A 26,415-nucleotide genomic window follows, 5' to 3' on the forward strand; every position below is an offset into this window, starting at 1 on the left:
AAGAGAACGGAATGACATTGATACCCTCCCTCCCTATATCACAAAAATACAAGGCAGCGTCAACAACTACATCAAAACATAGAAGATGAAGAAGTAGAAGATTTCTCAAATACAGCTATCAATCTAACAGAACCATTCAACGACGAAGCAGCACCCACAGAGCTCAAATCAATGTGTGTAAGCAAAACAAAAGCAACCCAACAGAACTACTGTAAGATGAAATAGACAACAAATCCAAATAAGCATTACACCTTCAAAAAGAACCATTATAACCTAATCAATGCAAGATCAATGTCCAAACATGCCACTGAGATTTTTGACCTCCTGTGCGACAGGGGAATTGACATTGTATCCATAACCGAAACATGACTAGATGAAAACTACAAAATCACACTCCACAAATGCCTCCCTAACAACTTCAAGTGCTGATAATCCTGGAAGCCTGAAACATCTGATCTGAAGAAGAAACCGCTAACTCACAAAAATCACTAGCAAAACAATTGAAGACAATGAAACTACATCAGCTAGTAGAAGGAGCAACTCACATGGCGGGTCTTATACTAGACGCAATCTTCGCCAACAAAAACCTCAATACCACGGCACCACCAATACAGATCTTCAGGAGTGACCACCTCATCATCATCATCCCTTTCATAATCACGCTACCCAGGACAACAGCCAAACAACCGGACAAACTGACCACCATCATGAAAAGAAACTGGAGGACCATCAAAGCTAGCAACCTAATAGAACAACTGGAAATCAACAAACTACCGAAAACGGCCCTCGACGAAGCTGACCTCGACCAAAAAACAGATCTACTGCGCAAGTGGGGTCGCTGAAACAATCGACGACACCTCCAAGGAAAAACCTTTACCCCATCATGCAAAAGAGCAGCAGCAAAATGGTTTAACCCGCTTCTCAGTAACATGGAAAGACAAAACAAGATGTTTGAACTAGAGTGGATGAAAAAACACGACCAGGCAAAGAAATTACAATTCCAATGACAAATCCGCTCGTACAAAAAGGAAATCCACAAGGCCAAAAAGAATTTCTAAGACAACCGAATCTCCAAAGCTGCCAACACTCAAAAAGAACTGTTTATTTATTTATTACATTTATATAGTGCACCTAACCCTCGGGCATCTGGGCGCTTGAATTTAGGAATATGGTTACATTTGAGATGCTTAGTTATATAATACCATTGCATGGTTATACAATGCAGTTATACAATACAGTTGCAAAGTAGGTAGAGTCTTAATAAAGTGTGGGTCAGGTCATAATACAGGTTAGCAGAACAGATGCAGGGTAATAAATTACCGTGCCAAGGTTCAAACCTGGGGTTCGTTAGAGTTTGATTCTTGATATCCTGGTTGAAAATTTGTTTTTTGCGAAAGGACCATAATGATGGGTATGTACTTAGTTCCATAGGCATGGCATTCCAGTAGTTGAACGCAATAACAGGGAAGTTAGATCTGCCTGCTTTTTGTCTTTTGTATCTTTGTGTGGTCAGTTGCCCTAAGTAGGCTGAGCAGGTTGATCTGGCTGGTTGTGATTTGGAGATCAGTTTTGACAGGTAGCGAGGAACGGTGTTGGATAGGCACTTGTGTGTGAGAGAGAGTACTTTAAATTTAATGGCCTCTCTAACTGGAAACCGTGGATATTTCTTCTGAATGTAGTTATGTGTTCTGACTTCAGGATATTGAGTGCCGCTCTGATAGCGTTATTTTGTACAATATGGAGCTTCTTGATTTTTTTCATAGAGGAGCCTGTGAAATGGCATTGCACTAGTCTATCCTGGAGAGGATTAGAGCTCTAGCCAAGGCAATGCGGTTCTCCACCGTAAGGTAAGGTCTGCACGCAGTGATGAGTTTGACGGTATAAAATAAGGCCGAGGTGATGGTGTTAACTTTTCGGGAGAGAGTAAGTGATGAGTCAAGGTACACCCCTAGCGTCTTGACTTCTTTAGCTACCGTGATATAGTTGCCATCTATGTTCATGATTAACATCATAAACGAAATGAGAAACCCCCTGGCTGCAACAACACACCCATACCCTCACTGAAACTATGCAACGACCTTGCAGCTCACTTCAAGAACAAAATCAGCAGCATCCACCATATCATACAAGGCAGACCAATCTACCACAACACGCAACCAACCTTGCCTGCAGAGGATCGTCAGAACAAATTACAAACCTTTCCCAAAATATCAGCAGTCATTCATCAAGCTGGAAAGAAACAGCAGCAAAGCCGACTCCCCCATGGATCCCTGCCCCCCAGACATACACAAATCAATCCTCACACAAGGAGCACCCATGGAACACTACAGAATCCTTTTCAACCCATCACTATTAACAGGGAAAGTACAGCGATGGTTCAAATCGGCATATAACAAGCCGCTCCTCAAAGACACAGCAGGAGCGTGGAAGAACTCAAGTACAGACCCATCAAAAAGATGCACTATCCAGCGAAACTGCTTGAAACCTAAGTATATAGAACAATACAAGATTACATAGAAGAACACCTTCTGCTGGAACAGGCAGAAGTAGGCTTCAGACTGATGAGAGAAACAGAAACAGCACTGCTCTCAATCTGGGATGACCTGAAGGCATATGCCGACTCAGACACAAGTGCAGCTCTAATACATCTGTATCTCTCAGCAGCATTTAACACAGTCAACCATGACATCCTCATCAGGAGATTGGAAGAGATAGACAAGGCGACAGTCCGTTGCCTTCCATGCAAAGTCTTGACAAGCGAGCTGGTGCGGAGTCCCCGGGAGGAGGGGCGCTCCTCTGCCAATGCCTTCCGTGTTGAGCGTTAAGTTTCGGGACCGCTTGGGAGGAGGGGCGCTTTCCAGCCCACGCAGCCCTGTGCTGTAAGCTCTGCAGACCGTGATCCCGGTGCCGGAGGATCCTTCTGGGCCTTCATCTCCCCAGAGGCTGAACATTCTCCCTTCACGTCAGCATCGGCAGCCGTCGTGCCTGTAAGCCTGCGCTCCCCAGCCGGGGTTGAGCGTGGTGCCACCGAGCCGGGAGCCAGAAAGCTCAAGACACCCAGGTGAGAAGGGAAGGGCTCCCTGCTCCTTGCCGTTTCAGCGGGGAGGGTGGGGGGAGTCCGGGGAAGCAACAAACGGTGGCCTGTGACTCCATGTGCGGAGCTCCGCACTAGCCGGAAGAAACGTTTTGGACTGCTCCGATCCAATCCCCACATGGCTAAGTCAAGGGGGTGTTCCCGCTAGTGAAGACTTGGGAAGTTAACCCTTTGTCTGCTCCAAGTGAGTTCGTGATTGAAACAAGAGTCCAGTGCACTGGAGCACCTTATAGTGTTGCACTATACTCGGTGTTGAACTATGAGTATCAATGGTAATTGTTTCCTGCGAAAGTATAGAAGCCAAAGTGACAAATTGCATATTAATCATCCACATAATCCTGAGGAATTCCCTGACATCGTCATGCAGCACAACAATGCACGTCCACCTCCTGCATTCCTACCCAGTCCGGGTGAACCAGCAATTGCATGGGACTTGTGGGTAGACACATTCAAAGTGTACCTCAGGGCAGCAGATGATGAGAAGGAAGCGGCTTTACTGAATTGTCTAGGGACTGAAGGACACAGGGTTTTCAGACATCTTCCCGGGCCCCAACGTGCATGCTGCCCACGCAGAGGGTACCGAGGGTGGTGATGCGGTACAAGAAGTGGTGCTTGCTTACAAAACAGCTTTGGGCAAGTTGGAGGCGCGATTCGGCAAGATGGCCAATGTTGTACTTGAGAGGTACCATTTCTTTTCGAGGGCTCAAGGGTCTTGTGAAGGTATTGATGCCTATGTGACGGCTCTACGCGCCTTGATAGCAACATGCAAGTTCACTAGTACAATTGATGAGTATATCCGCGATCAAGTTATGATGCGGACATCCGATACACATGTCAGGGAGAGACTGTGGGTAGAAAAGGATCCGCCTCTGGAGAAGGTCATTGAGATTTCTCGTGCCATTGAAGAGTCCAGGAAGAGTGTGAGAGAAATGGCAGATAAAGGGGAAGTGGTGCATGCTGTGATTCCCCGCAGAACTGTTGATGCCAAGGGAAGAAACAAGGACAGCAAGGGAATGCCCACATCAAAGGAACTGTGCAGAAGTTGTGGTTGGCATGGACACATGACGGGGGCAAAAGAGTGTCCTGCTGCCAATGTGGATTGTAGGAGGTACAAAATCAAAGGACATTTTCTACAAAAGTACAAAATCAAAGGACAGCCAGTAGAGAAACAGTGAGAATGGTGGATGCCAATGATGATGAAGAGGAGGTGACAGTGGTGGGGTACATGGTTTGTTCAGAGAAGGACAGAGCTGATGCATCTGAAGGATCGTTGAGTGTGGGGAGCTGCAAGAAGAGAGCTTGGGCAATGCTCATGGTCAACGGTATCCCCCTTGGGATGATGGTAGACACGGGGTCTCCGTACACAATGAGATCCCCCAAACTGTATGTGTCCAAATTTCAGAGGAAGGTGTCCGATTTGTCTCCCTCTGATATTAACCCATGTGCCTATGGGCACTTCCCCATCAAGGTACTAGGGTTTGAGTGGGCCAATATAGAGTTTGAAGGCCGGATGGCCTGGGGAAAGTTATACGTGGCTCACAAAGGTGACCCAGTGGTAGGGTGGGATGAGCAAGCTGCCCTGGAATTAGAAATTAGGCAAGGGAAGGCAGTTCCTGTAATGAGCATGAGTGAGGTGAGTGGAGGTGCTGAAATTCCCACGGAACTCACAGCAGAGGTCCTTGAAAGTAGATTTCCCGCAGTTTTCACTTCCAAGTTGGGCAAGTTGAAGGGCTTTGCACACAAGATAGTCCTTAAGAGAGGTTCGGTCCCTAGTGTCCATAAAATCAGAAGGGTTCCCATTATGGCTCGTGATGCCTTGAAGGACTAAATTGCCAAACTCAAAGAGTCGGGGGTCATAGAGGAAGTGGAGACTTCGTAATGGTTGGCCCCGGTGGTTTTGGCACGCAAGATTGATGGGAGCATGAGGATGTGCGTAGATCTCAGGGACCTCAATTCGAGCATATGGGTTGACAGACATCCGCTTCCCAATATCAATGAGATACTCTCCTTAGTGGGTGGTACTTCCTGTTTCTCCACCTTTGACCTTTCTTCAGCCTATCAACAGATAGATCTACATGTTGAGTCCCGCCCCCTCACATCCTTTGTTACCCCTTTTGGAGCATTTCGTTTTTGTAGGATGCCATTCGACTTAGCATCCGCGTCAGCGGTATTTCAGAGCGTAATGCAGAAATTATTTGCTGGCATTCGAGGGGTGGAGTGTTTTCAAGATGACATTCTGGTGAGTGGGAAATCTCGGGTTGAGCATGATTGCAGGGTTCTCCAGGTGATGGATGTTTTGAAGGCTAGCAGTCTCACTGTCAAACTCAGCAAATGTGAGGTGGGCGTCCCCAGCGTAACTTATCTGTGTCATACTCTGGATTTCAAGGGTATTCATCCGAAGAGTGAGTTGGTGAAGGCGTTGAGTGATGCACCGGCCCCGGCGAACAACGACCAATTGCGGTCGTTCATGGGTCTTGCAGAGTATTACAGTAGGTTTGTGCCTTCCTATGCCAACAAAACTGTTTGCATGAGGTCGTTACTTAGGAAAGGTGTGCATTTCGCATGGTCTGTTCAATGCCAAACAGACTTCCTCAGGTTGAAGAGGGAGATTGAACAAGCTCCATCTTTGAGTTCCTTTTCTCCATTTAGCAAGGCCTTTCTTACTGTTGACGCAAGCGAATATGGCATAGGTGCTGTGTTGGAGCAGAGAGTTGGTGGTGAACTTCGACCCATTGCTTTTGCATCAAGGGTGCTCAGGGATGCCGAAATCAAGGATGCAGTCATAGAGAGGGACGCCCTCGCTGCGGTTTAGGCTTCAAAATATTTCAGGACATTTCTGTGGGGAATTGAGGATACCCTTCGTACTGACCATAAGCTGTTGGTACATGTATTAACAATGAAAGGTCTATCTCATGCATCTTCAAGGATCATGAGATGAATGGCTGACATGACAGTTTAATTTCAAGGTTGAGTACGTCCCGGGCGTGAAGAATGCAGTTGCAGATTGCTCGTCGTGTTTTCCAAGTACCAATTGTGCTGAAGAAGTTCAGGAGGTGGTGGGGGATGATTGTACCCTGGTTGCTGGTGTGGTACCCGCTGTGTCTTAACCACCATGGAGCGCAGAATGTGTCTGATCCTACGTTAGTTGAAATCAGGACGGCACTCAAGAATGGGGTTGTGAGTGCAGAATTGTCCAAGCTCTATGATCATGTTTGGCAGGAATTGTCTGAGGATCTGTGGCGTGTGGCCAGGGGTCTGAGGTTAGTTCCCCCTGATTCCCTTAAAGGGAAACTTGTCGAATTGGCCCATGAGGGGCATTTGGGCAGGTCCATGACTAAGAGGAGGCTGAGGGAGGACTATTGGTGGCTCAGAATGGATGCTGAGGTGGAGGAATTTGTGAAGGATTACGCGGCGTGTTCGGCCAGTGACAAGAGCAAGGTTCCCACTCCCCAACTGGTTTACCCGGTAGAAGTTCCCCGTGAGGTATGGTCTAAGGTGGCTCTTGACATAATGGAGCCCATAGACTTGTTGGGCGGGGGGCTTAATATTCATATTAGTGATGGTGGATTATACGTCTAGATGGGTTGAGGCCACTGCTTTGTCTACGGTGACAGCCGAAAGGATTGTGGAGTTCCTATCTACGGTGTTTGATAGGGAAGGTGTGCCGGCTGGCATTGTGACTGATAATGGGTCTCAATTTGTGTCGGACTACATGCAGTAATTTTTGGATGATCTTGGTATACGTCATCATAAAGTCGCGTTGTATAATCCGCAGGCCAATGGTCTAGTAGATCGCATGAATCACTTTGTGATGGGGGCCATTCAGTTGGCCCTTGCCAATGGTCTTCCGTGGGCAAGTGTAGTGTCCGAGTTGCTGAAAGCTTACAGGCCAACTCCTTCTATGGCCGCAGGTCATTCTCCATTTGAGTTGATGCAGGGGAGGAAACCCGGCTCCAAATTAAGAGTCCCTGCGCTGGGTGGTGGTATCCAGCCACAGGTCGATATGCAGTCAGTGTTGGATCGAGTGCGTGGTATGCAAGAGCGTTTCTTGCAAGAGCAACTTGCCCGTAGAAAGCCCTTACCAGTGAAGACTGGTGATAGGGTGCAGATTAAGAATCCTACGTTTGTGGTGAAAGGGCACAGCAAGTATATGCAACTACGAGTGGTCATCAAGTGTGGTCGTGGTTATGTTAAGCTTCACGATGGGTCTAGGTGGAGTCTCAGGTGTGTTGTAGTAGTAGATAAGGACAAAGTGCCTTCACTTGGTGGGGGTGAGTCATTGGAGCCCAGGTGCGATGGAAGTGAAGCAGGGGCGGTGTTTGAATATCCGTTAGATCGTTCCTCTGTTGTGGAAGCCAGTGGTTGTCAGGTTGACTTGCAGCCCACGGGCAGTGGAGTGTCTTTGGATGTCCAGGATGATGAGGTGCGTCGCATTCCCGTTTCTGTTCCCGTACTTGATGCCACCAGTAGTGTAGTGGTTGAAGGCGATAGGGGTTTGTCCACCACTGCGACCGTGGACTCTGTCGAGAGTAATGCTCATTCTGTCAGGGAGAGAAAGTTTCCCTCCAAGTACAAGGATTATGTGTTGGGAGCCATAATTCAATAGCACTGTTTTCGCATAGGGGTTGTTAGGTAGCACAATTCTATAGCTCAGTTTGCCTTTATTTCTTTTCTTCTTCCTTTAGGTTGGGGGGGGGGGGTGGTGTGTGTGTGTGTGTGGGGGGGGGGGAAGTGTTGTGATATGCGTTTAGCCTAGTGTGGAATTCTACTAATTGTTTACTACTATTGTGGGTTCCACATTCCAGGTGGGGCCAGTTCATCGCTTGTGGTGGAGAAGTGAAGCGTAGGCTGAGTACTGCTGGGCTCAGGCTGGTTACAAATAAAGGAACTTCACTTACCTCCAGTGTGTGGCCCCTTTCCTACACACCCATGGAACACTACAGAATCCTTTTCAACCAATCACTATTAACAGGGAAAGTACAGGGATCATTCAAATCGGCATATATCAAGCTGCTCCTCAAAGACACAGCAGGCAGCGTGGAAGATCCCAACAACTACAGACCCATCAAAAAGATGCACTATCCAGCGAAACTGCTTGAAACCTAAGTATATAGAAAAATACAAAATTACATAGAAGAACACCTTCTGGTGGAACAGGCAGAAGTAAGCTTCAGACTGATGAGAGAAACAGAAACAGCACTGCTCTCAATCTGGGATGACCTGAAGGCATATGCAGACTCAGACACAAGTGCAGCTCTAATACATCTGGATCTCTCAGCAACATTTGACGCAGTCAACCACATCCTCATCAGGAGATTGGAAGAGATAGAAATCAATGACCCAGCCTTACGCGGGATTAAATCTTTCCTAACAGATAGAACAGAAACCATCTGGATCAAACCCTTCAAATCCACCCCAAGGGAATCCACATGTGGAGTACAACAAGGATCCTCCATATCTCTGCTGTCTTAAATATATACCTGGCTCCACTAATCAAACTCCTTAAAAGACATGGCCTCGAGTTCACCAAGGGGCGCAGGCAAGATGGCAGCCTGAACGCTCGCCTCCCCGGGGATCTTTAAGGAACTACTGTTTTTTCGATGCCTAGCCCAGCCCGCGAGCAGAAACTACACGCTGTTGAGTTAAAGAAAGGGGATCAGCCATCATTCATCGCAAATCTGAGGATAATCAAAGTGGGGATCCATGAGTTCGAGGTCTGGAGCGCAGTGCCTCCAATCCCCGAGGCCCGGCTGGAAAGTAAAGCAGCCACGTGGCCGACCGAAGAGCGGAGGATGAAAGGAGTGGCATACAAAAGCATTGCAGCTCCGACAGTGACCTGCGATCAACCCAGTGTACAGTGCTGTTACTTTCCAAAGCTGCAAGAAGCCGCCCGCCGTCAGGAACCAGCAAAGGCTATGATGCTGCCCAGATGTGAGCGGCAGAGCAAAGAAACCGCCCTAATACTGGACCAGGCGGATAGGCGCCTTGCTGCAAGACCCAAAGCGCGGCACCAGCAACGGCCGCACAAGAAACGCCAACAGGAGACTGCCCTCATGCCTGGCGTGGTCCGGTAAGGAGCGGAACAAGGGGGGAGGTAAAGGGCACAAAGTCAGTTCTATGAAGCAGGTGCTCCCCCCCCCCCTGCACCGGGAAGACGGCTATGGCCGCCGTGACCAACAGAGCGTTTCATCACACACTCCATCCCAGGCCAAGGTGGAGCTGCAAATTTCACAATCTGTCTCCCTCGGTTCCTAAAGAGCCTGCTCAACATGCCAGCAGGCATGAAACCTACACGGTTACACGGGAGAGTCTTCCCTCCCCCCCCCGGGGACTGAGAACGAGTCATTGCTACTAATAGGAGGAATAACAGTGGAAGTCCCCAAAACTCCCTGAAGACGAGTGACACAGTCCCAACACAGTCAGAGCTGCAGGAGCCCGTATCCCCCCGGTGGGTTGTGGGGGCTCGAGGCTGAGATTCCCCCCTCCCCTCTCTCAGTGAGCAAACAGCACTTTGACTTGCAAATTAACTGGCGCCTCCTAACAAAACTGCATGTGTCAGCAGCGCCCAAAGAGAAGACGGGCTGCTGAGAAAATCATCCTGGTTCAGGCTACTCAAGGGCAGCTCCTGGTATCCTGGTGGACCGCAGGGAAAAGCAAGAAACCACAAAAAGCAACATCAACCTCCGCAGCTTCTGTCACAAAGCATACCCTTACAGGGGAAACTGTCACGTATTGCTAAGAAGAAGCCCCCAGCTTCAGTTGAAAAGTGCCCAAAAGGCACACAGCACATGCAGAGGCAGAGTCTGGATTAAGGCAAGGCCGCCCCCAGCCCCCCCTGGGGCACACCCATCAAGTAACAGTCCGGACCCCCACCTCGCTGCGAAAGACGCTGAATATTTACCCTGGACACCAAGCCCCACTCACCAACAAAAGAACACAGCGCAGGGGCACTGAAGATCTGCTCCCAAGAAGGTCACAAGATGGGTCACACGTAGCAACTAGAGAGCTGCCTGCCAAGGGATACCCATACCCCCAGAACTTGACCTCAAGCTCGCCACACGCCCCTTGTGGAGCTCTGGAAAGCAGAAAAGAAAGCACATCGCAGGTCACGGGTTGAGCATGAACACGGCCAAGTGCATATGCAGGGCAAAATAAACCCATCCACAGCCAAGAAGCTACAAGAATTCTGCCGAGAGAAAACTGCCATGCGACCTCTCCCCCCCCCCCAGGACGTCCCTCTTATTCCAGGGGAGGGGACCAAGAAACCTCCACAAAAGCGGACGTGCGCCTCTTGTTAGACAAAATCCGCTCCCTCAGGAATAGCATGACGTCGACTTTCAGCGCTCTCCAAGAGAGAGTGCAAAAAATCCAGGATAAAGTAGAGGCCCTGCAGTCCTACCAGCAGGCCACAGACATTATAGAAATTAGAACGGAAAGCCGATTCCAGGACCTGGAGCAAAGGAACCTAGACTTGGCGGCAAAGGTCGATGAATTGGAAAACAGAGAAAGAAGAGCGTACATTTGAATCCAAGGCCTTTAGGAGACCCCAAATGAGATACCTATGAGCCTAGAGAGAAGGGTATAGGCCTTAGTTAACACACTCTTTACTACGCCTCCAAACCCTGAACTGGAATTTGACAGAAAACGCTGAGCAGGTGGTCGCCCAGGCAGCCTGCGATCAATATTAGCAAAGTACCACCACTACAGAAACAAAGTGGAAATTGTGAAGCTCGCAAGAGAATGAGGGTTCATAGATTGAGGATTCAAGGGTCAACATCTACCAAGATCTGTCCGTCACCACACTCGCCCAGAGGAGAGACTGTCGAACCCTAACCTCCTGACATACGGTACAGATGGGGCTTCCCTTTTGCGCTCATGTTCGACTACGCCAATGAAGAGTATAGGGTGGTCTCAGGGTAGGAAGCAGCCAATGTACTGCGAGGCCCGAGAGGAAAGAAAGGTAAAGCTGAAGCCAAGGAAATGCGATCATCGTCAGAGCCAGCCCGGAGACCATCGGGACCCTGACCGAAGAGGGGCTGATAAAAAGGCATGAGAAAGTATAAAAGGCTAAACACCCCTGAATGGCGAGGATGCTCCATAAGCGTGACTTAATGTGAAGAGGCCCTGGAGAGGCAGATGAAAGTGAGTGGCGACGAACCACAGTTCTAATCATCCTACGAGTAAAGCAACTTGCAGCCACTTTGTCTTAACAGTATCCAGCACCGGGGCCTAGTACATACCGTCTGCCGGGCTGGGCAGCAATTGAAGTTGTCATGATGCGCTTTTACCGTTTACCAGATTAAGTTATCGGGTTATGCTGAATGGGTGCTCGGGGAGCCACCTGTTGTGTGGCCCTATGTTTCTACCTAGGGCGTCTCCAAAGTTAGAGGGAGGCCCTTTCCCTCTTTTTATTTTTTGTTTCTTGAAAGTGGGAGGGTGGAGATGTGGGAGGTTCATGGGATTCTAGTCACAGTAATGAGAATGAGAAGGAAACCACCAATACGTATCCGTTTGCAACAGATTTGGGTGTCAGGTCATGGACAACCAAATATACAGTGCTTTATGGGGAATGAGACATACTCTGCCAAACACAACGCAGACACCACAAAATACCAATGGGGGCTGACACAATACGAATAGGGTCTTTAAATGTTAAGGGTCTTAACTCTCCGCAGAAAAGATCTATGCCGGTCAAAGCTTTCCGACAAGCCAAACTAGAAATATTACTTGTATAGGAAACCAAATTCAAAAATAAAGGGGAAATCACTCTGAAGGCTAGGCAACTGGGAGGAGTCATATGGGCATCTGTGCCAGAAAAGAAGGGGGGAGTGGGAATTCTGTACCATAGTTCTCTTGGGCTACATATCTCTCACACCCACAGAGACCCAGGCAGGAGATTTATTATTGTGCACAGGTCCATCTGAACAAATGAAATCACACTGTGCTCAGTATATGCCCCTAACACGCAGCTGCTATCGTTTTGCAGAGATCTCTTTGCACTACTACCTAGCCGGAGGACAGGATCATTGATTTGCAGAGGAGATTTTAACTTGGTAATGGATCTAGCACTTGACTGAAAATCTTAGAGAAGGTGCTGTCCCTCCAACCCCTCCCCCCTCCGATAAAGGAACATTTGTTAGCAGATTCCTAGAGAGCCCAGCACCTGCTACAAACAGCCTACACATTCTACCCACCCCACCCCAAGCAAAACGTATTCCCGGTGGGAAGGTCAGACCATGATATTGTGGTGGTGGGGTTAAACCTTGGCCTTAGTAGGATAATAGAAAACGGTGGATTTGCAACGATACACTTCTCAGGGACAAGCTCTTCAGAGAATCACTAGATACAGAGATAAGAGAATTCTTAAAAAGGAATGGCACAGGGCATCTCCCACACACCACAATATGCGAAGTGGCCAAAGCCACGATAAGGGGCCTAATAATAGCACAAGGGGCATTGTTTAAAAAGTTCAGACAGCTTAGAGAAGCGCAGCTGAAAGAGGCCATATGTGAAAAGGAATTGGCCCTGGGAAAGGAGGAGGGTGACATGACCGAAATCCTAGCAGAAACCAGGGAACCTAGGCAAGAACTTAAAGAAATCTGGCAGGGGAAACTTTAGGCCACCTCAGATATGTTAAACAAAGGTAATATGAGACAGCTGACAAAGCCCACACGCTACTCACGGCCAAATTATGTAAGCAAAGAGCGGAAAGGGCAGTCAACAAGATAAAATCTCCGGCGGGAGCCACCCTAGATAACCCAACCGATATAACTGCTTGTTTTGCTCAATTTTATGAGCAGTTGTACACTCCAGATTGCAACGCCCCCCTGAGAGCACAGCCGAGTTCATGACCAAAATCACCTTCCCAGCAATGCAGCCCGCAGACCACGACAGGCTCAATGCCCCCATATCCACTGAAGAGATTGACCACACCATTTCAAACCTGAAAGCAGGCTCAGCACCAGGTCAAGACGGTTTTATCCTGACATACTATAAAAGGCTAAAGGGCGCCCTCACACCGTTCCCGTCACTCTTGTTCAATGACATCATGACCACGGGGCAAGCTCTGCTGTCCTTCACAGAAGCTAGGATAATTGTAAGACCCGGGTGGATTCAGGGGGCGCAAACACTTTACAACAATACAAGCGCGAGAGTCGTGGTCAATGGTGTGGTGTCTCCCCCATTTGTCTTAATGAGAGGCACCCGGCAGGGGTGGCCCCTCTCGCTGCTGGTCTTTGCCTTAGTCATGGAGCCTCTAGCCCAAATCATTCTAAATGACGCGTCGATAATGGGCCTCAGAAAGTGCAGCAAAGAATACAAATTGGCCTGGTTTGCTGATGATGTTTTGGTCTATGTGACTCACCCCTCACAATCCATCCCAGCACTCCTCGCCAGGATGGAAGAATACGGCACGCACTCAGGGTTCTGCATTAATCGCAGCAAGACCACAGCTCTACCACTGACACGAATACACACCCAGATTTGAACCCGGCTAAATGGGGTCTAAATGTAGCAAGCAGCAGTATACGCTATCTAGGGATTACAACAACAAAACAGTTGAGCAACCTGTACCAAGCAAACTATAAACCGCTCTGGTCAGTCATCAAACGCGACACAGAGAGTTGGGTGAAATTAAAGCTTTCCTGGGCGGGTAGGTTCACAGCCATGAAAATGAATGTTCTACCGTGGCTTCTCTTCTTGTTTCAATCTCTTCCAGTAGCTCTACTGGATTCCTTTCTTGCACAGGCTAAGAGCACCTTGCTTGCGTTTCTAATGGACCGGAAAAGACCACAGATCGCGGAGAAGGGAGGCTTGGCATTCCCAGACCTCCAACAATATTATAAAGCAGCGCAGTTCCAAATGCTCGTGGATCACATTTGGGAATCTAAAAACAAACAGTGGGTCCACTTGGAGAACAGGTTTTTTGCCCTGGTCCCCCTGGGAGAGTGGCTCTGGGCCCCCCTGAAATCTATCCCATGCAAATCACTAGAGCACCCAGTCCTGGGAGGGTTATTGTCGATATGGAAAAAGGTAAACCCGAGCATGAGGGGAGTCACAACCTGCCGTCTCCCCTCAGCTGTATCTCGGCCCCCCAATCAGGGACCTTATTATAGACTTGATCCGCTTTCAACCACAATACGAACAGGGGTTAGCGAGAGCATGTCAGATGTGGAAGGACAGAGTCTTCTTGATTAGTGAAGAACTAGAAGATGCTAAGCAGGGCCTAAAAATCAAGTTGCTCCCCTATCTGCAAATGAAAGGGGCCCTAACAGACCCACAATGGAAAGCGCAGATGCAACGCCCCCACATCCTCTTCGTAAGAGCATTAAACACCCACCCAGGAACAAAAGGGCTGATCGCGAGAATGTAACGAGCCCTCATAGAAAGAGGTCACCTGCCAGCCCCCTCCCCCCAGCACAAAGGGAAAAAACACTGGTATAGGAGAATATTCAGGAAGGATGGGACGCAATATACCGGGCAGTCTGGAAATCGTCTATAGCGGTCCAATACAAAATGCACAACTGCAGGATTCTCACGCAATGGCACCTAACTCCCAAGCGCCTAGCAAAAATGTATACAGGTATCAATCCTCTTTGGTGGAGGGGATGCACACAGATCAGTACGTATTGGCACCAATGGTGGGATTGCCCCAGCATACAGACCGACTTGAAAGAGATCTTGGGTTGGATCCACGAGATAGAGGGCATTACTAGGGAACTCACCCCACTCTTGGTTCTATTTGGTGTTGGACTAGTGGAAGAGCAACATCTGGTCCTTCCCCATATACCCAGGAACCTGCTTCTAGCAGCACGGGTTTGCATGGCCATAAAATGGAAAGGGATAATCTTGCCTGCTAAGAGAGATTGGTTACGCAAAGCTAGATAAATCTATGAGAAGGAGAACCTCACAGCGGCAATTATGGAAACCCACACACATATTGACACACAGTGGCTCCCATTCCTAGAGTACTGGGAATTGAACAATACTGCCTTGTGATACGCCAGCCAAGTAGAACACCATAAAGCAAGGGAGGGTTGCCCCCCTTCCAAAGGAGGTGGCTCCATGTTACACCCTGATATCACTAGACCCCCACAAAGGCCCCATTACATTTAGCCAAGCACGAAACTATAGACCATGTAAGTCATACACCCGCCTATGACCGGATGTTGTTTTCCGTAACTTTTTTTTTTCTCTTTTTTCTTTTGTTTGGCTTTTCCCCTCCTTAAAGGTGAATGTCCAGCAGCCTCTCACAGAGCCTCTCCATTAACCAGAAATCTTAAGTTGGAGTGGTGGGGGGGGGAGGGATTGGGGTGTTTTTGTTGAAATCAAAAATGTCAAATGTATTCTTGATCACGTGTTTGTCCCTTTTTGCATGAAAGAAATGTTATGTACCTGCTTTGCAACGGTTGATCATAGTAAACATATATTTTTTTTAAAAGACATGGCCTCACATGCTACAACTACGCTGATGACACACAGATCTACAAGTACAAAACTTTGCGAAGCAAACGCAAACCTGCAAGAATGTCTTCAAGAACTCTACGGCTGGATGAACACAAAAACCTCACACTCAACCTTGGCAAAACAGAAATAATGGTTTTATCCAAAAAGCCACTACATCCCATGGCCAACAGAACTAGGAACAGCACCGACACCATCAACAACAGTAAAGAACCTTGGCGTCCTGATGGACAACGAACTAACACTCGAGTCACAAGTAAATGCTATAATCAAGAAATGCTTCTTCCTCCTGCCCACAGTAAAAAGGATCCTACCGTTCCTCTCCTTCACCCACAAAACATTCACCATCATCACACTCATGTCCAGAGTAGACTACGCCAACAGCCTATACCTAGGAATGCCAGAACGCCTATTAAAGAAACTTCAGCACATCCAAAACACAGCAGCCAGACTGCTGCTCAAACGGCTGGGAGAATCTAGGACTGAACCAGTGCCCAGTGGGCAAGTGGTGGAGGTACCGGACGAGGGCGGTGGCCCCATGTGCCTGCCAGGCTCCCTAGCCCGTGAGCTGGCTGGCGAAGGGACTCCGATTCGAGAAACCTGCCCGTCTCACCGATTATGTACTAGAATAGATCCAGTGGGAGTCCTGAATGTCCGGGGACCTTCTATTAAAAGGGACTCTGGGGTTTGTTTGCAGTGAAATTAATTGTGTGATAGATAGGAATCCTTTGTTCATTTTGTGCTGTTTGATATGAAAAAGGAGGAGTGTGATGCTGCCCCTTTAAGGGCTGCATGCACGCGGCAGAGTGACGTTGCACTCCGCCGCGTGCAGTATAAATAAAGAGGGTGTTCCCGGCCACACAGAGCGACAGGGGAGCCCAAACCGAGCGGACGTGTCCGAGTGATGTCTGACGGGAGGGGGCTCGAGGAAACCCGTGGGGGTGCGGGAACAACCATAATTTCCAGTAACCAATATTTGCTGCACGGGTCTGGCATGCATTTGAACGTCACTAACTGTGTAGATATAAAGAATATCCTGACCCAGTCCCGGCCTCCCTACTCCTATAGGAGGGCTGGGACGCGAGGCGCCATTACGACAGAACGCCAGCTGCGCGTGACGTGACACTGATAGGAGTCACCATAACAACTGAAAAAACACTATCACAGATGCGCGCCCTCGCGGACGGCATCTGTGAGGGCAAAACGCTGAACAATAATAGGTAAGAACACACGCAACAGCAGTTTAGCGGAGCATGTGCTACAATTCCATATCAAAGCCTTATCAGAGTTTTATGTTATCCTTTCAGAGAATATAAGCTTCCGAGGATCACGTAAATACACTTAAAGGTAACACGTTGACAATTGATCTTATCTTTTACGACTGTGTTCGCACCCGAGTTAACCAAACGTTGAACACATTCTTTCACCCACAGTGATCAAAGGCACTGCACACAAGGTATGAAATATAGTGCTTTGGTAAATGTGATTGAAAAGGAATGATGTAGCAATGAAACGATGTGGTCATTATTCTTTCTAACCTAATTTTTGTCATTTCTGTTTTTTCTTCACATGCATTGCTGACTGGGTGTGTACAAAACGTTTGATTTGATTTATGTGGCTTTAATGTTTTACTACACTTTGCCGCCCTGAAGATGGAGCAATGCTCCGAAATGCATTGGCTTTGAGCCACATTTTTCTGCTAAGGAAGCTGTTAAGAATTTGGCTGTCACTTTTTTTCCATTTGAAATAAAAGTATTATTGTTGAGACAACTTCGCATTTAATGCAAATTATTACAATTTTTCACAGAAAAGCGTTGAGAATATCAGCATACCTATATAAAGGGAGTTGTTATCTACTTTTGGGAATATATTGTGGCTTGCTTTGAGCATGAGAGCATCTGGCATTAGTGGGTAGTTTTCCTTGTCTACTATTATTTGTGGATCCTTGTGTCATAGGATCGGCTTACGCTAGATAGCTCCTATAAAACCAACAGAGAATTATTTAAATAAGAATACATTATAAATTATAGACTATGTGGTGCCCGCCTCTTCTTCCGCCATTTTGACACATAGTCAAACTATCATGTATCCATCCTCATATGCCAACCTGCATTAAAAAGCATTACAACAAACCTGTATCGAAAGCCAGTTTCAAGCTCTCATGTTAAAGCTCTTATTTTAATGACAATATTTTCGGCTTCATAGCTAGCGGCTTCAGCGCCACCTAATAGCCAAACTAAATATCGTAGTACTATTTAACGTGGACAAAGTCTATAGGCACCACTTTGGCCCACCAACTTTTTAGGTTTAGAATGGGACGGTCATGGTGGCCTCATTGAGTGACTTTGATAGCACCACTTTTGTACATGCTTTGTTATATAGGTTAAAAAGGCACAGGGGCCAGAGATACCACCTACACTTTATAAGATACAATAAACAAGCCACCTGGCAAAGATGAGTCGCTGCTTTCCATGGATTCAATTATTTCTCCCAGTATATTCAGAGCTTCATGCTCCTTAGTGTCAGCCAGCTCAGGGTATGGAAATAGAATAGCGCCCAAATAACTGCCCAGTCATTTCTAGTCCTGTCGACACAAGCTTTGACTAATAAAGTATTCAAATGTACTCCAGAAAAGACCACATTAATCTCTAAAGTCTGGTGACCTCTTCCTCCACATCATGTGCTATTCAGTATATCTCAGTAGCCCCTCTCCATGTTCACCAACTATGACAGGTGCCTACCAGGTCTTTCAAGTTCCCTATAAATCCTTGCATGGGGGACTTGGTTCAAGTATCTAACCTTGACTCTGCAGTTGTACTGAATTGGTCAAGTCTCATGTATTTTAGCCCATAGGCCCAGGCCTCCGATAACATACTGGGCCTCATTACGAGTTTGGAGCTAGCCATGCCGCTACTTGCGGCATGGCTGCCTCCAAACTCGGGTCCGGGTCCGGGTTCCTTGAATGAGGAATTACCGGGCCATTCCAACCTTGGAGGACCCAATAATTCCTCATTCAATTTAGCCATCCCCATTCCCATTTGAGCCCCCACAGGGCTCAATGGGAAGGGGGAGGGAGCTAATAACGGGTCCGTTATTAGCTCCCTGGTCCTTTAGCGGCTCCCGCTAAGGGTGGCTGGTTTTATCAGGCTCCCGCTAAGGGACCTCGTAATGCGCTGGTAAGGGGTTAACGGCACCGGCACCCTTACTGGCACCATTAACCCCTTACTGCCGACCTCGTAATGAGGCCCACTATGTTTGAAGTTCACATAGTTCCATTTCTGGAGTGTTCATCTGATTACGAATATCCAAAAGTATAATTTCATTGAACATACATAAGCCCCTAATGTAGACCTTTGATGCCTTCCATAACATTGAATTACAACCCCAACTCACATGCCCGTGTATACACTACACCACACACATACACTTAAAATAAGCCATATCTATTGGTTAAGCCAATACTTGTTTTGAAACTCAGATGTCACAGATCCCCCATCATGAGAGGAGAAATGTGCCTCCTGCGGATATTTTCTGAAATAGTGAAGCCAGCATCTGTTCCCAAGAGCCTGGGAATCCTCTTAGTGCACCTGTAGTTAAACTCTTTGTTGTTGAGATCCTAGAGGACTTAGGTTGATTGTCGTTTTCATTGACCCTGGGCAACTTCAGTAACCCCTACATATGTCAGGTTGCTTGTCCCAATAAAGCATCCTATATCTAAAATCCTCCAAGGATGTCTGTACACAGCTTCCCCTTTTTCACTACAATGCCATGTTTCTACCAGTAGCACAACCACCCACCTTGTACCCCAATGGAGGGCCACATATCACAGGTACTTTAGTTTGGCAACCAAATCGTGAGGCTGTCCAAAAGAGTATATATGGTGGTTCATGGCTAAAAGAAAGTGAAATGTAGGGGCGAGTGGTGACACCTCAGGAGAGGCTCTGTCACTGCTGCGCTCATCCTACTTTTTAACCATAGAAAGCACCACCTCCCCCACTTCAAGATATCTGTGTTTTTTCTCTGGTTAGGCTACTGTCAGCCACGGCTGGTGTGGCTCCAGCAAAAGCTGTCTGACAATGCGACCCTAGGCCACAGAGAGTGATAGAGAGACATATGATGAGATAAAGACAGAGAAAGAGAGACAGACAGACAGACTGCAGAGATAGAGAGGTCGGCAAATGACGTGCAGGGTACATATTCCACCCATGTCTGTCCTGTAATCCGCTGGGTTGTATAAGGCCACGTGCCTCTATACGCCAGATTTTGTGAATGTGTACACCTAATTGCAAGTACTTTCTTGACCCAATTCTTTAATGAACTCATTTTATTTTTTTTTAAGTGTTTTCTACTTTTGCTAAATTCGTCTCACATTCACCAATTAGCTTTCGGGGAGAGGCTGTGACTAGTTGTGATTCTTCATATCTATCTATGGTACTCCTTCATTCCTACTCTAACTGTACTTTAACATAAGCAGTTTTATCTTGGCAATGGAATCTCGTGCTCTCGTCGATCTTGGGGGCCCCCTGGACTCGTTATAATAGGAATAGTGAGTATCGTGCATAAACGCCCACAGGGAGTGCATTGCTCAGGGGCAGCAGGTTTGCCTTTGGAGCAAGAGAAATCCGAGCAGCACGGGTCCCATGCTGCTCACACGCTTAGGAGCTGTATTTGGGCATGAAGCGTGGTATAAAAAACCCAGTTTAATGTCTTAATTTGTTAATGACTGATGTCATGTTTGGGAGGGTAAATTGCAAGCACCTCAGATGGTTCTAGCATCCACTTCACAAGTTCAGATGCGGGGGGAGGAGGGAGGGGACTAACTGCGCCCTTCATCCTCCGAGATCCACACATGGAGTACCATTGAAAAGAGTAACAGTAGCACCTAAATTTCTATGTATGCACACAAAAGTTAAAAGAATGCTCCTAAAAGGCACACATCCTAAAATGAGGTTCCCGGCCTCCATTGCTTGATCTGTGTGAGAGCCTTCTGCAATAGACATTATTAAGTTCCACAAATTACCCGCACATGTTTTATTTACATCCAACGCAAGTGGGTGTGGGGGAAGGGACTAGATAATAATGCGCTATCGCCGATACGCATGTATCCATCATGTCTATGAGTAGTCCATTTTAAAGTTAATCTGAATAACTAAAAGAAATATGAAAAGGAAAAAAAGACACCAATGTATGACAAATCTAGCGCCTTCTCTTCATTCCATGTCATGCCCACGTTGCAAGGGATTACATACCTGCAAACATCAGCCTTGTCATGTGCCTGTTCTGCCAGCCTAACAGGCTCCCATTTTGCAGGGTGACTTCTATTCGGCAGCAGTATTTCCTCTTAGCATCAGATTCCAAAAGACGATCGATTTGGATGGAGCAAGACCTCTTCTCCGGGTCTCCCACCAGAGAAATGCGGCCGCCATATTCCGGAGCAGTGTACTCGTCAGTGTGGTTGTAGATGAAGTTGGAGCTACCGCAGCGCCCTCCATCGCCAGCTCTCCAGTGAACCGAGAGCGGCTTCTTCGGCCGCCCAACCAACGTTCTGTTGTAGGAAAACCTACACGGGATGGTGACAGACTCTCCGTCGCGCACCTGCAGGGCTTCAGGCTGATCTATGCAGAAAGCGTTTTCTTCAGCACAAAGCGGTCCTGGGGAAAAACAATTAAGAACATGTTAATATATCCATAGCGGGGAGATCCCCATTGGACACCCCCACCTCCTTAGGTCATTATCATAACACAATGAAATGAATAAATGAATACACAGACAACTGTATTAAAGTTCTTTGGAAAAACACAAGGTCACAGTTTATTTTGGAGCAAGACAACTTGGGACGGTCCCAGCCACATTAAAAGGTTTAACCTCCCCGTCGGTCTCCCGCCTCACAGGTGGGGATACTGACCACTATACTAACGAGGAGACATGACAAAACTGCTGGTTATTCCAGCTACACTGGCACAGCCAGCAGGAATCAGGGGCACTGACCAGGATGATTGTTGGCCTAAAGCCCTAGGGAAGGGAGTCAGTGCCCGTCGAGGGATCGGCTCGAGCCCGGCCAATCCCGAGCCGCTGCAGCGTGAAGTACCTCAATTCACACTGGGCGGGAGCTGCTGGGCAAAGAGACTGATGGCCAGCAGCTCCCGCCCTTATAAGTGTCCGCAGGGGGACCTGACCGGAAGCCAGGTCCTCCTGGGAATGCCTCTTCCCCTTCAGAGGAGGAGAGGAAGATGAGAGAGGCCTGACCAGCGACAGGAAGGGGGTGGCCAGAAGGGACAGCGGGGGCCGGTCAGCCTCTTTTACTCTGAAGAAATATGTAATTATTTATAATACGCTTAATACTCAGAGGTTTCTAAGCGGGGATCCCGGTACGAACCTGTGTTGCTCCGAATCGTTTTGGTTTCAACACAAGGCGTTGGGCCTAAGCTATGTGCAAAGCATGTTGAACTATTTAAAAAAAAAAAAAAAGAATTCTGCAGGTCGTGTAAAGCACTTTTTAAAATGTGTTTGGATAATTTATAAAACAGAGTCACTTAAAAAATAATCATGATGACATTTTTAAAAGGTTTTAAAAAATAGCAAACTGTCCCCGCTCCCAAAGAGGCCACAGCGGGATCCGGCCTGGCAAGATCTTGGAAATGAGGGTCGAATGGAAGTGGCATCAAAAAGCAAAAGCACTCGAAGTCAGGAACACATTGGTACTTTGGAAACAAAATCTTCACAATCACAAACATCAATTCTGCAGAATAATGATCGGATTACTTACCAGTAATCATCATTATTCCGAGTCCCACTCTTCCTCGTCACAGTACCTGCCTTTGTGGCATCCTCAGGAACCTCTTTCCAAGCCTTTTCCTCTTGGTTGCCCGCCCCTCCTTGGGAGACATAACCTTCCTGCTACCCATTTGCCTTTAATTTTCTTTACTCAGCCAAGCCCAGTCCGTACTGGGACATGGAAGAGTAGAACTGGGAGCAGTGGCAGATTTAAGGCAAAGGGCCCTGTGGGCAAACATGACAGAGGGCCCCCGGTGGGTGGGTCATGGAGGCAGAGCCTAGAGTGGGCGGAGTTGCACAATGATGAACTTTAGGGAAACATGGAGTTCTAAAGAGTCTGGGAGAAATGAAGAGTGAGGGGGGCAGGGGAGAGGGAGGGAAGGGAGGCAAGTGAGTGACGAATGGGGAGTGGAAGGGGCAGCAATGTAAAGGCACCTAGTATGACGTGGGTAAACGCGGAAGGGAAAAATGGAGTGACGAAGGCAGGTGAGTATACGAATAGCAGCAAACAGAGGAAGAGAGCAGGATTTTTATAACCAAGAACGTTTGACAGAAACGGAGAAAGAAAAGGCAAGAGGAGGATCAAGGAAATGAGGCAAGAACAGGGGATGATGTAGTATTCAGAAAGAGCAGGAAAGAGTAGGATAGTAGAGAGGAAATAGCAGGTAAGGAAGAAAGGGTGCAGAATGCGTTGTCAAAGAAAAAGGGAGCAGGAGGGAAAGGAGTAAAAGGGGAGCATATTTGTGATGTGAGGTGAGCAGGTGCTTGCCCTAGCTGGTCACCTATACGCAGTCACAGCTGCAATAGATACATTGATAGGGAACAATTAAAATGCAGCCACTTAGATAAGGTTGCATTGAAATGGTCCAAAAAGATCCATATGGTTAACGAAAATCCCCTTTGTGCGAGTTCTCCGTGTTCACCTTATACCAAGTTGCCACTTTACCAAACTCAGATGAAACCCACGTTCGGCAAACAGGGCTGGGTGTGTCTCTAGGGTGGCCAACCATCCAGCTTTTTGCAGGACTATCCCTCTGACATAGGATGAGCTGTCCAAATTCTTCCAAGCTCACACTTTTCATGTGATAGTTCAAAGAGCAGGGATGCACAGTGCCTTTCCCACTGCTCTCCCAGCATCTCCAGGTTCAGCTTTGTATCAACCGCATTTCAATAAACGGATTAGAGGTTGATGATCCAGACACAGATGCGCTTGGTTAAGGACTATTGTCCCCTAGAAGAGGCAATTGGTGGTTGATAACAAATGGAAGGGGAGTATAAAAGGAGCATGCTGTGTAAAACAATGGCTCAAGCAGATTACCTTTTATTGAATTCTCTCTCATTATGAATAGCTTTTTTAAAAATCAAATGATGTTGTTTAGGTCCATGTTCCTTTGCAGGCTTCTACTGCAATCATGCATCTGGGGGAAGGAGGGCAACATAAAGCTATACATGCCTTTTTTTATTGACCTATTTTTATAACAATGTATATAATGTCCGGTTGGTTTCTTGTGTGATTTGTGTACTTTTCAAGGCATTGTCAGAAAAAAATAATTATTTTGTTTTTAGAAACTCAACCTTAAATAATAGTTGTGACCCATCACTGGGAAGATATGAAGTGCTTAATCACAGCCCGAGTCCAAATACTGATTTCACCCCTTTAACGAACTGTGTGATCCTGGCCAAATCATTTAATCTCACTGTGCCTCATCAGCTGCCTTTGGGTGTCGCTAGAAGGGATTTAGTTTGCAATTTAAAAAAAAAAACTCATGGTTTACCTAAACTGTTTGTTGTTGCATATTAATAATAGTGGATATTCATATATTGCATAGCACATTATTCTCTTTGCTTACAAGTGAAAACGTATTTTAATGCATTTACCAATGGTGTCCTAGAGTACTGAACAGTGATTGTAATGTTATATACTGTAATGTTGCTTCTGATCATGACACTCCATAGTGTGTAAATTATGGTTCTGCATATCTTTTGCTGGACAGGTCCGGAGTACAAATTAGAACATATCAGTGCCTTGTGTGCCTAACAGTCGCAGTGTTGTGATTGTGTTGTTCTGTGTATGTGTTCAAGAGCCTCAGGGAAAGGGCCCCTATTTTGTCTACTACACAGCAACATATTTCTTAATTTTATGTAATTAAATGTGCACTTTGCCTTGTGTGCATGTTACAGGCTGCCCTTTGCCTGCTGTCACCTTACTGAATACTTTAAATGTGTGCTTTGCAGCAGGTTACAGACTGGTGTTTGATAGCACCCAACACGCAGCAGTGTTATCACCGCTTTTGCTCTGGTTTTATCTATTTTAGTGCCTGGCTGACAGAGCAATTACTAATATTTTTGTGGCAGTTTAGTGTTTGAGCCCCAATCTGGCTGCCTGGCCCTTCAGATCAAAGACATTGTTATTTAAGGAGCCCAAGGGAGCCAGGGGGTGTCCATCCCGCATAACTGTAATCAAGGGGGGGCCTTCATGTTGAAATGGGCCCCCCATGAACCATGACAAATGTTTAGCCAGGCCCTGTGAGCGAGCACTTAAGACTGCTCTTTGTTATTCCACTTCTCTGGACTGCCAGCAAGGAGGGATGAGGGTGTGTGTGTGTTGTTGCTGGTGTGAAGAGATTTTGAAGGTGTCACCAGGTCAAGGCAAGGCCTGCTCGCTCTTTATGCTCTTTATCCGTTTAACTAGAGCTAAATGCGCCTCTGACTAGGAGTAATGAAGAGTCTGAGAAGTGACGCTATCATTACCGCCACATCCAGCTTCCTCGTCACAGTATTTACAGATTTGCCTTTGAGATTTTCTGAAGCCGACTCCATGGGAAGCGGTATATAATAAACCACCCGGACACCTAACAGAATGCCTTGCTACCACAAAAACAGAGTTAGTGAGCGCCAGATTGCAATAACCCCACACCAAAAAAGGTGACCTGGCCCATCCACTTGCAATCTGTATTGCTTAATAAATGTGTTGGGACTAGACCACGTGGCTGCCCTACATATCAAAATATTTCGTTTTTTTTTGGATGAGGTCAAACTCTCCTTAACATTCTTGTGTGATTTAAAATGAAACAGATTAAACGTTAAACGTGTTCAATGCATCCTCCTTGGCTATTTGTGGCATTTGATGTGTTCTCTCCACAAGGGTCCCAGTTTTTCCGCTGACATTTGCCGCAGCTACAGAAACAATGTTTTCAGTGGCATCTACCGCGGCAGGAAGGCAAACTAGTTGTACACCTGCCGAGGAGCCCACCCTGTTCTCTCTTTCGTTGTTTAAATTGTGGGGTAACTGAGGGGGAGGACTCCTTTATCATTTTTAATCTCTTCTACAACTAACATTGACGGTCTAATAATATGCGTAAAGGATGGTAAGGCGCTTGACGCCGGTTTAGTCATATTACAAGCAGTGGAAATATCGACCGTCCCTTGCGAGGGAGGGGAGCCTTATTTTTTTTTAAACAGGGATATTCTTTCCGGAATAGTCACCCACCACATAATTTGATCGAGCTGTTTGGATTGTTTCTTGATTTTGTTGTCTAATGTCTCAAACAACTTGAATAGAGATGAAATTGATGTATTCATAGCCTGTAAAGTGACTTCATTTAAGAGATATATATTGTGATAATCGCCGTGAGATTCCCGCATGCGAGTAATTTCAACGTGTAATGGTTTTATTCTCCGAGGAGTAGGATCAGCAAAAGAGAGGGATTGATTAAGCTCAGTGTGGTCAGTTTTCTCAAATAGGCTCAGGAAATTATTAGCACCTGTATTGCGCATTAAATGGGTATCGGTTACATGTGAAAAACATTCGGAAATACCAATTGTCACATTCATTTTACATTTCTCATCAAGTAACTTCAATGGCCCTCATTACGACCCTTGCGGAATTCGGAAAACGATGGCGGAAATGCAATACCGCCATCGAATAGCGCTCGGTGCGACTATGACCCGTCACCGCAAAGTACGAAGCCATCAGCGACACCGTAGTGAACGCCAACGCTAACTGCACCAAGCACGCGCGCGCACGCCATGCGAAACCGCAAACACCACCATGGCGCAAGGGTACGCCAATTCCGACCCTAGCG

At 47.0% G+C, this 26,415-nt stretch overlaps 1 protein-coding gene across 1 annotated transcript in view; it reads right to left on the reverse strand.

Moving 5' to 3' along the window:
- Positions 1-26,415, reverse strand: part of LOC138516434 (sialic acid-binding Ig-like lectin 9) — a 530,018-nt gene that overhangs the window by 404,860 nt on the left and 98,743 nt on the right. Inside the window, exon 2 of the mRNA XM_069631556.1 lies at positions 20,806-21,207. Within this exon, the coding sequence (XP_069487657.1) occupies positions 20,806-21,207 (402 nt within the window). The remainder of the gene's footprint in view (positions 1-20,805; positions 21,208-26,415) is intronic.

Source organism: Ambystoma mexicanum, chromosome 6q (assembly GCF_040938575.1).
Source record: "Ambystoma mexicanum isolate Mex_15411 chromosome 6q, UKY_AmexF1_1, whole genome shotgun sequence".
In the NCBI taxonomy this organism is placed as follows: Eukaryota; Metazoa; Chordata; class Amphibia; order Caudata; family Ambystomatidae; genus Ambystoma; species Ambystoma mexicanum.